This window comes from Patiria miniata, unplaced genomic scaffold (assembly GCF_015706575.1).
Source record: "Patiria miniata isolate m_02_andy unplaced genomic scaffold, ASM1570657v1 HiC_scaffold_4, whole genome shotgun sequence".
NCBI lineage: Eukaryota > Metazoa > Echinodermata > Asteroidea > Valvatida > Asterinidae > Patiria > Patiria miniata.
The window spans coordinates 3501722-3514775 of record NW_024037071.1 but is presented as its reverse complement, the minus strand read 5'-3'; the positions used below and the strand labels follow the sequence as shown (position 1 = coordinate 3514775).

The window sequence follows — 13054 nt, the reverse complement described above, 5'->3', positions numbered from 1 at the left end:
GATTTGTGAGTTTATTTATTTTAGCTTATGTTTTACTGTTTAACTAGTGACTCTGCTTCAGTATGCACACTTCAAGAGATACAAGTGCATACGCCTGCATCCTGCGGCATTCTTGTAATTTATAGAGGTGCCGTCGTCGGAAAACCGTAACGGGGAAGTTTTCTATTGTTGGTAACATTTGGACCGGTTGTGGAAAAACGTGACATTTTTCATCCTTACAAACCACACAGAATGGTCTGCTATCACTACAGCTACGGAAAAGTATCATGTGACCTCTCCCATGGTACCCAGCGATTCTTGAATGTAAACGATGGACTGTGGATGTACAGAGTACCAGCGATTGGTTAAACCCTAACATTAAAGTGTTTTTTTTGGGGGGGGGAGGGGTACAAACAACCCATAATGACTGATTGCTTTAAAATCTAGTATACAAGTAGAGACATTCATGTTTACTACATATGCAAAGTTTAGCTTAATCGGACGAAGCCTTTTGGAACTACGATCAGACAGATTCCACGCATCCGTCCGGACTGAGGGCGATTTAATTGACTCCCGTTGAGCGGATGTACATGTGTTGAGAGTATATCTTTGCACATTACTGTCCGCCGTTACATGCAAATGAAGCCGGGTGATTATCGTTGCTAATTCCACTGACCGCAGTATTGATACTTGATCGATATCTGTTCCCATCCAGCATTGTGAGAAGCTTGAGGTTCATTTACCTTGCTACGGCTCCAATCAGACGTATGATTAGTTCGATTTCCCCCCATATTCCTGCCTCCCCCTCCCAACTGCACAGGGCCCGCCCCCGCTATTCAATTTCTGTTGGAGAGCACACGTGTACGAAATTACACGTGTATTTGAAAAAGCAGAATCACTTCTCGCAAAATAATGACCCTGTTGTAATACATATTACTTTTTAATCGTCTTGTCTTGAAACTCCTCCTGGCCATTCTCGCTGTATACACTCGCACTGCTTGGTTTTTGCTGGATCAAAGGGCCTGCAGACTATTGCTCTTTGCATGGACTGACTTAGCGACTGATTTCCTGACTATGGAGTCAGCGAGTATGATGTCCTTTACTCTGAGGTTCGGGTCCAGCTCGACTAAGCAAGCATTATAGTGGAACTTACACTCCACAATTAACTTGCTATTTTCCAACTTGAGACAACACTTGGAAAAATTAGAAGACCTTGTAATAAGTGTTAACAATTTTAAGGTATCGAAGGAGAAAACAGAATGTACAATGTTTCGGTATTGTTTCAGCAGGGGGAAACCCCTAAAATGCCGTCCAATGTTCAAGGCTAATAAAATTACTCAAATCCTTCCACTTGTTCAAACACAAAGTGTAAATTATGTAAGACACTTCAGCTTAATAATGTGTGTTCTTGTTTGGTCGACCCATATCAGGCCAACATTTCTTCTTCTTTTTATATGTACCGCTTTACTACTACAGGATCGTGTTTGGACAGTTGGGTGCCGATATGGTAGGGGAGGTCCCTAAAATTCCTCCCCGATAAGTTAGATATCAAAAGTGTATGTCTATCGCTATAAAACGTACCCCACTGCGCGCTCCTCGCTAAATTGATCCCTGTAAAAGTTTGAAAACACTCCAAGTTTATGTGCTGGTGTAAATGTGGACTGCTTGACACGGGGTGCCAAAGAGCAAACAGGTTCCATGGAGATCGACGAGATAATCACCTTGTAATTGTAGCACATTAACGCTCGAGGGGGTTGCTCTATGAACGCATAAATCATTTTCTAGCTTGATTTCGATCATATCGTATCTTTTTGTTTGGTTCGTTTCAGGTTCGGTTACACATTAACCAAACGTGCCCATAGAACTATTGTGCTTGCATCACTGTCAAAGAATGTCACATATTCCAATTTTTCATCAAAACAATTGGTTCAAATCTTTACGTATCCCATTGTTATGATTTTATTAGTAATCGATCATCAGCATAAAATATATCTGACATAATATATTTACAAAATAGAATAGGGCCTAAGTACAACAGTTGTTGAGTCTGCAATTAATTTTAGCGGAAAATTCTTCTGACCGATGTTTTTTTTCGACCTAATGTGTTGAATTTGTTAAAGTGTCGTACAGTAAGCATGCAGTACATCACATATCAGTCAAAGCACACAATAATGAAGAATCGCACAAGAAGGCCAACTGTGGGTATAGAGTTTTCATAAGGGCAAACTTAAAGGCTTGATCTTGGCATCTTTTCAGATCTTATTACTCGATTATTTCAAAACTGTCCTGTAAGTTAACCTCCCTCAACCATTTGACGACTTGGTTAGTCTTCCTAGAGCTGCAGTAATTCAGGTGCTTGATGACAAATTCCTCTTGTTTCCTTGTGTTCGTCTTCCTCTCTTCCTTACTTTCCGTCTTGGTAGTGTCCATTGATGGAGTCGCAGCTTCTACCTTGCTGGACGTTTCACTAGCTCGTCTCAAACTTCGCGTCTTCTCCTTCCAGATGCAGAACGACCCGTCCTCAATCTCCTTCGCCGAGTCTCTCAACTCAGCTTCTTTGTGGGAACGTCCACCTTTCGAGATTGCCCTCTGACCCTTAGTTCTGTTGGGAAGCTTCGTGGAGGATTCGTACCGTCCCACCGGGGTTCCTTTCCCCGTCTCTTGCTGTCGAGTCCTTGGTGAATCTGTGGAGCTGAAGTACCTCTGTCTCCTAGCTCTGATGGCAGTTTTTGTGGCGCTTTCTACTATCGGTGTTGAGGGACGCCTGTGATCCTGGGACGTCGGTACCAGACCCCTAAAGGGTCTGGATGGCGTGTTCAGGCTGTCATCTAGCGGCTCCACTCTCGTATGAAGGAAGCTATCCGAGAAGCAACTCCTAATGATGCCGTGGCTCCTCTTGGCACCGGTCCTTGGAGTAGGCACCATGGCGATGTACGGTTGCCTTTGGCGGTTGTCTCCGGCCCGGATGGGCCCTCGTTGGCCCTCGATGACCGGTAACGCCGTGTCCTTCTGCCTGGGGTCCTGATTTGACGGCAGCCAGACGCTGCTCATCGCTTCCAGAGCGACTGGGAGGTTGGTCTTAGGCGTCATGAGGTCCTGTGGGGCTGGAGTGAGTTGGTAGATGGCGGTGCGTTGGATGGGCGGGGAGGATGGCGAGGGTGGGTGGGGCGTTAGCACCGCCTGGCGCTGGCTGGTCTCCGGTTGCTGGGTGTGTTTCATGGGGTCAGTGGTGGGTCCATACCATACCTCACGACAGCAGGCATCATTGTCGGTTATCTACGAGAAAATAAGAAGCATTCGAAGAAAATGAAGATCTATATTTAAACATCTGAAAGTATTCAGTCTCTGAAAATAAGAGAACATTTGACTGTAGTGAATTACAGACTGAATGCGAAAACCAAGGAGCTTTTGACTCACTTATTGATATTTAGATAACTGAACTGTCTTAACATGTGGTGTACTCCTTTACGTATTTAATTGAAATGTATCTTTCCAAAACGTCCCTTAATTAAAAAAAAAATGACGAGTGAACTCATCTGTGACTCACTCATAAACCTCACACCAGCACATTATGTGTAAACAGCGGTGTTAAATCAAAATATTTCCCCCAATAATCTGTGATCAAACAAAACAACGTCTATGGAGTTTGTTGTCGAAATTCAATTCTGCAACACTATGCTTCAACTTAAACTACGCTCCTTAAACTTTTCCCCACAGATTATTTGATGATCAACAATCATCATGTTGATATCCAGTACTTCGAATAATGTTCAGTTTATGTTGACAAGGTATCAAGCAAGACGTTCATTTTTATATTAGTAGAACTGCATACGCAGATTGCTAACGTGAACAAACACGCCTAACGAAACAGTTAGGCCTACACTACAATAATGCTGTCTTACCTCGGTTGCTGCAAATACCATGTCCAAAGAAACGCAATTGTTTCACACAAACACGCCACCGCCAATTTGCATGGTGACACGAGGATCAAGACTTAGAATATGTGCTAGTTTCCTCGCTGTATTTTTGTTCTTTTCAAAATCCTATTAGGGAGGAATCAACCGTATTTCTGAAATTGTGCGTGAGACATTACAAGGACTAGCGACCGGCCGAGTACAAGGAACACCCCGGGTGGGGAGACAATGGGGCCCGGTGAGGTACCACAGAAATCGAACTCTGCTCGGCTTCTCTCAATTTTTATTTCGTTCCTCTTTTTGACAGAGAGAGGCTCATCGATCGTACCCTAGCGACGGCCCGATTTGATCAATAGCTGTAACCCTCAGCTTATCTTATTGACTTACATATCGTGCCGGCCGTGCGTCGCGTCAAGGCATGTGTCGCGTGAAAATATAACGGTGCAATCATTATTCATGCAGGCCCCGATGACAGCTATAGTGTGCACTTTGATGGGTCGACGAGATTTGGAGAGAGTCAAGTTTGTGTACACGGTCTTTTTGGGAAGAGAGGGGGCATGCTATTTCGCAAACCCCGTGGTGCATGAATTTTTTGAAGATGAAGAAAAAATGTGACATAAGGCCAAAAAAAAAAAAAAAAAATCGGTCTCTGGTCAGACCAAAGTTCCGGAATTGACGCGGCGACGCGGCTTTTTTTTTTTTTGCTTTTTTTTCTTTTTTCTTCAAGCTTGGATTGTACAGACAAGGTGGGGTACTATTTTGCTTTTTTGGTGTCCTCATGTACATTGGTGTCCTTCATAATTTGCTTTGGTGCTCTCGATCATTTGCCGTGGTGCAATTTCCCATTCCTTGGTGCTCTTTGGTAAAAAAAATTGAGGAGGTGCGGCAATATAGGGCGCTGTTGGAGCTACCGCGGAACATTTTGGAAAAAAAAAGATTGACGCGCATGATTAAAATCGACGCGCGCGCTGACCAGAGACCGACCTATTTTTTTTTTGGCCTAATCACTCCTTTGTTATAGTTTACAACTTGTTACTTCTGACTGGACTTGCGATATTTTTGTTGACGTGTGGTCTGGCTTCAAAATCGACTACAACGCTGCAAAAGTTTCGGACCCCTTTCAAAACAGCTTCATCACATGAAAGGCCTACTCGGTTTGTGTGCTTTCCTGCAGGCTACATACGGGGTCCTCAAAAGAAAAAAAGAACTGGAACGGGTCGCCAAGTCTTTAAAGATGGTCCTACTGGCTAGTACTTGCTTTTTGGCTGCCTGTTGTTAATCCAAACCGCGTTCAAGGCACACAAACATGCAACCCCCTCCCCAACCCCTTCAGCCGCTGACTAAATGTTATGATACTATAGTAAAACGGGGCCCAAAAAAATGAATAAATTGAATGCTAAAGTTCGTACATTTATTTTCAAATTTAAAAAAATGTCCAGGGGGAATGCCCCAGACCCCCAAGCAGAAGGGCATGCCAGGTCACTCAATTAACAACCCCCACCCCCTTTATCTGAAAGCTAGATCCGCCCCTACCATGGATTACTCTTCTATGCAGACAGAGGAAGCTGTGTAAACAGTGTATCATTTTGGAACGCGTTGGTCTTTGTGAGACTCAGCACTACGAAACTCACAGAATTTGCCAAGCACATACAAATATTGGCTTAGTAGCAAAAATAGGTAAACCAGCTAAAATGCCACGTGGTGTAGTTTGCTTGTCACTGGCTCCCAGTTGATTTTTGCTTAGCACGCAAATGTCCCAAGCCATATCTTCTGCCAAGCATATGCTCGATCCGTGATGAATTAGGGCCCATGAGGTTCCAAGGAAAGTCCGGCGCGAGTTAACTACACTCTTGACTCTCATTATCAACCGGCGGGTCAGATATGTGGAGAATAATGAATGAATGAATGAATATCGTCGTCCGTGAACGTCTGAGCGTGACCGTCTATACGTCTGACCGAATGCAAATAAATTCCTGCAAACAAGCATGACCGCATGGCTGGAGTTGATTATCCATCAACTACAGATATCCAGGGATGATGACAATAGCTGTGGGAAAACTTGCTTAATGGCTGACCCTGAAATAATGACCTACCATTGAACAGAACGAAAATGATGAATTGCTTTCCTTATCCTTTGCAACTATTTTGCCCTGGACACTACGGATATAATAGCCAACCTGCGCATGCATTCTGTATTGCCAAAGTGTCGGTGATTACAAAAATGTGTTTACTTCCATATTTTGTTCACCAAAGCGCTTCATTAACTTCGTTTTCACAATTCTGTCACAAGAGGTAGGGCGAGGGGAAATAAGTCCCTTAAACCCTGACCTGGTTCAGGTGTGCTACGAGGGGCATTCTTTGGGCAAAGCTTTCAGTTGTTCAATCCTGGTTGCTTACCGGTGCTGTTAACGATGTAATGTCCGTGCTGTTAAACAAATTCGGTTGGTTGGTTGGTTGGTTGGTTGGTTGATTGGTTGGTTGGTTGATTGGTTGGTTGGTTGGTTGGTTGGTTGGTTGGTTGGTTGGTTGGTTGGTTGGTTGGTTGGTTGGTTGGTAACAAACGTCAGAAAATGCCATTTATGGCAATCAATCACCTTGTCCCTTAGGCCCTCGCAACAACACGTGCTTCAGGTTCATGGCTCTGAAGGGTCACAGGTCTCCCCTGACCAGGTAACAATTTATTGCAGTCGTGGAAAATTGTCAAAAGTCATCATGGGGTCACTAGGGTTGAAAACCTGCTTGTTGTACTCCAACCACTACTCCTTCCTATACATGGCACAACACGTCACTCTGTTATGCATGAACACGAAAGTCGTTGGCCCGCAGCTTCCGAGATCATTTCGAGCTTGTTTCTTTATTTTCTTGTAACGTCTGCAACCCTTGTAGGGCTTGTATAATGTTGGCTGGCTTTGTGAACAGGGGAGTCAGGTTGGCGTAGCGGTACTTTCCTCGACTTCCACCGCTGTGACCCGGGCTCGAATCCCGCCTGGGCCAATATGTCGATTGGGTTTTCAGTCCCTACCTGATTCCGTGGGTTTTCCTCAGAATATTCCTCTGGTATGAAGCCTAAGAAGGGACAGGGTGGAATTTTTTGGGGGGAATTTCCTAATTCGTTCGCACGAATTCCTAATTCGTTCGCACGAATTCCTCGTTTGTTCGCACGAATTCTAATTCGTTCGCACGAATTGCTATTTCGTTCGCACGAATTGCTATTTCGTTCGCACGAATTCCCAATTCGTTCGCATGAATTACTAGTTCGTAGGAACGAATTAGTAATTCGTGGGAACGAATTAGTAATTCGTTCGCACGAATTACTAATTCGTGCGAGCGAATTACTAACTCCAAACAAAATGTCCACCCTTTCCCTTCCCGGGCTTCATACTCTGGGCTTTTCCTCCTACCTCTAAAACTGTTATTTCTTTGCAAAAGGAGATTATTGATTGTTAATCACTTTATTCAGAATGTAACGACCAATAATAAGTGTATTACGGTGTTGTCAGGTTTTTAAAGAACATACATAATGGAGGGTTTACACAATGTATTTTGTTTGCAGAATGGTTAATAGTTTCTCGCCCAGAAGTCTTTTCACAAACTTGGCGTTGGCTTGCGACTTAGAGCTTATAGGCTTTTTATTCTTGTGTGGGGTTGTTGACTCCATCAGTAGGCACCCCCACGTGTATGCTACATTAATCATCAAAGGCATTAGTCAGGCTTTCTGAGTTCTAAGATCGGTTTTGTTATTCTTCCCAGACTGGTTATCCTGAATTTGCGTGGTGTCCCATGCATTGTCCCTACATAATTGGTTAAAGAGAAACTCTTGATGGTCTACAGAACCTTCTCAAACCGACCAAACACTTGGGGACAGAATGTTCCAAACCTTTGGTCGGAAAAGAAAGAACTTTTGAACCCAAGGCCCCAACAGGGAAAGTAGGACGCGCGTATCGGCACGTCCGCCATGTTCGCAGTTGATTGTCCCCGGTCGTGCCCGTCAGTTGAACCCGCAACTTCGAAGCTTCACGCTGTACCAGCTCGCTAAACAAAACAAGAGAACAAAACTCTCACTGATAATGTTCTCAATTTGCAGCCGAACATGCGATTGAAATGAATTGTGAGAGGGGAAACACCAACAAAAGAATGAAAGAGGTATCAATCTCTGTTAGCACAAAAGCCGGGAAAGCAAACAAGTTGTTTTTCTGAAAACTTTCCGTCAGCCACATCCTTGAACGAGATGGCCTCTACCTCCCGGGGATATAGTCTCGCACGCCAGCGGCGTTCAAGCTTTGTTAACAACCCGTCCCATGGTAATTCCTCTTGTTAAATTCACCGGACCAGAAGAAGAGCTTGACGTTTCCCCCCATTGTTGATGTATAATACGACTGTGACCGTAAACTGTGTCGATGTCAAACTAAGTTTACGGCCCCGAATCGGGTGATTTCTATTGGGTTGTTGCCACGGCGCTGGCCAATCAGCTAGGACCGGGTGACCCTGACATTCTGAAAGGGGTAGATTATCCAATCATTTTGGGGGACATTGGAGCATAATAGTGTGCCAGTAGCCGGAGCGTATGATTACTAGCGTGCCGGGGAAAGTTGTGCGAAGTCCTGTTCAGGGAAATTTCTCCTTGGTGATGATTCAACATCAGATTCTTATCGAAGGGAATTTACTCACAAGGATGAAGTAGCAGATGATTCCATTCTGCGAAAAAGAGTATTCAGGGTGAGTATAAAATGCACTTTATCTTTTGTTTTTAGATTTTTATTGGGGGGGGGTGTTTGTTTTAGTTTTAGTACTTCCAACTACAATATTGTCCATACCAGCATTTTTGTCACTCTAAATTGTCAATCTTACGTCACAGCATACAATACAAATTCTGAGTCCTTCCACTAAACGCAACTTCGCAAATAGAAGAAAATCACACAAACATGCATACGGGTCGTGTAGAGGTCATACACGCACAGAACTCATTTGGGGGGGGGGGGTGTCAACGAAATCGTATTAAGTACTCATTACGAAACTTTGCCGTTATAAATGTATAGCTTCTGTAAAAGTACTCGTTGAGTTTTTGCCTGCCACGTTCTTGATCAATCAATAGAGTGCGATTCACGTAACAATTCACCCTCTACAAATGCACCCTCACCAAAATTGAATGGAAATATGGAATTAAACAAATGGTACATGGAATGGAGTGATGAAAGACGTGGATGAAATAAACTCAAAACATCTGTAACATTATGAATAATTTGTTACTCGGCGCGGGGGGTTTAATTTAAGTCTCGTATCTTTCACCAAATCATAATCTTGGACACATGAGCCCACATTTCTGTGGAGTCCTGTCGTCACTCGATATCAAGTATATGACCTAATTCGTCTAGACGACGAACCACCTGTTGAGACATGGGAACAAGTTTGTGTTCAATCGCAATTATCGGGTCAATGTTCTGATTCTGATTCAGCAGTGAATTTTGTCTTTCATTCAACAGTCGTATCGGCCTACATGTCCATGTATTGAAAAGACATCCAACAGTCATTTAGAGAGGAAAAAAGAACCTTTAAACATGGTGCCTGGATAGACGTCAATATTCTGAGAATAAAAACAAAAAGGGAAAAGTATTACTCTCTAAATTCCAAAGAGTGAAAATTCACTCCATTCGAGTGAAGATTCAATCCCACAGTCGGAAACTAGGGACAAGACTTTTATTAGAGTGAAATTCCTACAATCGTACAGATCGAGTTTTCACTCGAGCTTCGTCCGAGGTGGTAATTTTTTCAGACTATTTCAATAAAAAATGCGAGTGATTTTCACCCTAAAACGTCTAGTCCCTAATTTCACTCTTAATTTAGAGAGTAACGGAATTGGAGAAAAAATAGTGAAGACTCTGGTGTTATGGTGCAATTAAGCGATTATCGAGGCTGATATTTTAAATTGGTATGCCAATCTGCTCGCTGAAATTGTAGACCTACGTTTTGTTTGCCTTATTCCTACAAAATGTATGGTTAAAAACATCTTTTCGTAGGTCGTTGCACTACTTCGGGCGAGTTCGGGTCAGGAACCCGAAGAATTGAAAGTGTCAATAAGTACGGGTTGTCATTTTTTTTGGGGGGGGGGTGGATTAAAGCTTAACGCTGGTCCCCATCCGATCATTAATGTATCCTGACTCAGTAGAAATATGGCAATGAAAAACCACCATCTGTCGTCAAACTGACATTGAGGCAATTTCACGCCTTGAAATACGGCCACAGCGGTCCGTTGCCATAGCATCATTTTTGCCCTTTTGACATCATCCATGTCATCGTGCAGTGCTTACCTTTTTGGTCTTTTCAATAATACGATAATTCCTTAAAACGTCTCGCTTTTGCAAAGTCGGGAATTGATTTCCAGCCAAGGAATCTATTAACTTCGTTTGTGATGATTGATTTGGCATTCTTACACGTGCACATTTTGGCAAAATGTGGATTCGTGCATTATGGTGCACAACGAATAACGGATTTAGCTCTGCTGTGTTCATTCCGACACCAATATTGTCAAATCTTCCAGCGCAATTAAAAATGCGCAGTTGCTTTGAATACCGCATTGCGTGTTTTGTAAGAGAAGTTTGAAATCTGCACATGATACTTGGGTGGTCGCATGATAGAGATTCGCGGTCCCGCATTTTGTTGTTAACAAAGCACAAAATAAAGTGAGATCCTGTTTAAGAGTGACAGCATTATTGGTTTTTGGAATCGCCGATAATAAAATGTATAATCAGATGGATTTAGGTTCATTTTATCGCACCATCCGTTTTTATTGTCATATTTTTATAGGCTCCCTCCGAACTCTCAACGACTGCAATCCGGGTCGCCGGCCCGGACTTCGGCTTTGTTTGCCCAATAAAACGGTCTGGTTTAATAATACCGACGGCCGTTTCGTGTAATATTGCTCAAGTTGAACATTACATTTGAACAAAAAATATAATGACATTCAAGGAACAGTCGTTCATGTATAAGAATGAACCAGAATTGGCAGGGCAAAGGTGAAACACAAGTACATGTACAAGTGCGATATGTAGTGTGTAACCTTGTTGTGAGTCATTAAGCAGTAATCAGTGGGGTTGTTAAACCGTTAAGAAGATACCTTGAAAAGGGAACATCCTTGTTACATGTTATAGCTCATAAACTTATTGCGATTATATATCACTTCTTTCTTACCATGGCCAGACATAAACCAAGCGGTCCTCGAAGCAAGATGTGCAAGGAAAGCCACCAACGCTCTATGACTAACTTTCCACCAATCGCCGAGTACAGCCGGCTAACGTCGCCGAAGGTTCAGCGCCGGGGCCTCCATGAGGATAGGACGAGACGCGAGCCTCCTCGGCCTATTGCAGGTGCGCTAGGATCCCGTCCCCGCAGTAACAGCGATCAGTCCCTGGGGGATGTATGGAGCAGCGGCCGGCGGTCTATCTGCAGTAGCAACGGCCGCTCCTCACTGTCAATGTCGTCTGGAGATGCCTCGACCGTCTCCACGGAGAAGCTCTGGCGGAGGAGAAAACTGTCTCCACGGAGGGTCATCAGCAGGCCTGTCACGCCGTTCCCCACGGAGGATATACCAAACACTCCAGCCGCTGAGGCCGACCACGAACCTCGCATCCTCGCCCCGTCCCCACCTCACACCAAGGCAAGCAAACCGCACCAAACTGACCAACCGCGGGGCAGGACTCGCTTCAGCTTGTCGCAGAAACACCAGCCGATAGCTGAGGAACAAAGCACGGGGAAGATCACCTCACTAAATCGGGTGATGAGAAAAACTGACGACTGCTGCCTGGAACGTAAACCCCATCCTCCCGCCCAGAAGCAACTCAAGGAGGCGGAGACGACCAAAGCAAGCGAGCGGAGACGCAGGAAGAGCATGCCTGAGATCTATGGGAAACCCAAGGGCGAGGCACGCAAGGCAGACACGGCCAGCAAGAAGACGGGGGCACGGGGCCTCGGGGAGATTATGGACTGCGTGACGAGAGAAAGGATTGTGAACTGGTTGAGTGAGGTAGCGTACGCCAAGGACGTCACTCAGGAAGCCTCACAGGAGGAACTCAGCTGTATTGATGAAGAGTGACAATCTCCTTGGCAGCTTCTAAATTCGAATTTTATAATTTATTCATCTGTTAAAGTGACTGAGGTTGAACGAGTCAAGAAGGATTATTTATTCAGCCGGCAATCAATGACTGTTAATGATTCTAGTGAAACAGAAAAACGTTTGGAAATGAAACTTTTGGCGAATGCCAGCAAACAATCGGGCTTGCACCCGTATAGATTTTGCAATTTTAAAGCTTCGCGTTTTGCAAAAGACTGCGCCATTTCGTGACAAAATGCACACTATTGCTGGGACATTCCAACACTTTCTCTGATTTTAAACTTGGGAATACATGTGTTTATGATTTGATTGTAGAAAATATATTGTTTTGATTAAGAAATATTTTCCCACCAGTGTTTTGAGTTGAGAATGTTTTTTTGCGAACGAGTATTTGGGTCATTGCTGGTGACAGTGGCTTCTTGCGTGGCTTCTTGCGTAAAGCTAAAGTTGCACATAATACAACCAGCTAACACCCCTGCCTAATATTGACACTAGTTAAGTTTTGTTGAGTTTGGAATTATTTTTGGCTCGCTGTGATGCATGCTAAAGTCATGTGAAATTCTAGTTCAATCTTCACTTCTCAGTGTCGTCATCATGCAGTTACCATGATCACCCTGACATATTTATTCAGTCCCAACTGTAAATATATAATGTGTGAGTATTACGACAACCCAGAGTCTTAAGAAAAACTTGCCGATTTGATTTTGTTTGCTTGCTATCTGTAGTCTTGACCAAGGGCGGATCCAGAACACAATTTTTTGGGGGGGGGGCCAAAAAAAACTGTTGGTCCCCCCAAAAAGTGGGTCAAAAAAATTACGGCGTGGGGTTCGGGGCCCGCTCAAAGGCCCCGAATTTTTTTTTGGATTCTAGATGCTCTGTGGTGCGATCTGAGGCAATTTCTGACCACTTTAACCAATGTTTTTTTGAGGAAAAGATGGTGGTGTACTCATTGCCTGCCTTTATTGCGGTGTCACATAAAAAAAAAATGGTTTCGTTTTTTTTTGGGGGGGGGGGGGCCATGGCCCCCTTTGCCCCCCCCCCCCCCCGGATCCGCCCT

At 44.0% G+C, this 13054-nt stretch overlaps 2 protein-coding genes across 2 annotated transcripts; one reads left to right on the top strand and one right to left on the bottom strand.

Moving 5' to 3' along the window:
- Positions 1 to 1405: 1405 nt before the first annotated feature.
- Positions 1406 to 4192, bottom strand: LOC119739608. Its single transcript, XM_038214589.1, has 2 exons — positions 3882 to 4192; positions 1406 to 3255 (listed from the first exon to the last, which is right to left on the bottom strand). Exons 1-2 carry the CDS (start codon positions 3900 to 3902, stop codon positions 2242 to 2244), a joined length of 1035 nt encoding a protein of 344 aa, XP_038070517.1. The 5' UTR covers positions 3903 to 4192; the 3' UTR covers positions 1406 to 2241.
- A 3848-nt stretch (positions 4193 to 8040) lies between these two features.
- Positions 8041 to 12758, top strand: LOC119740030. Its single transcript, XM_038215223.1, has 2 exons — positions 8041 to 8609; positions 11088 to 12758. The coding sequence occupies exons 1-2, from the start codon at positions 8578 to 8580 to the stop codon at positions 11977 to 11979; spliced, it is 924 nt and encodes a 307-aa protein (XP_038071151.1). The 5' UTR covers positions 8041 to 8577; the 3' UTR covers positions 11980 to 12758.
- Positions 12759 to 13054: the final 296 nt, after the last annotated feature.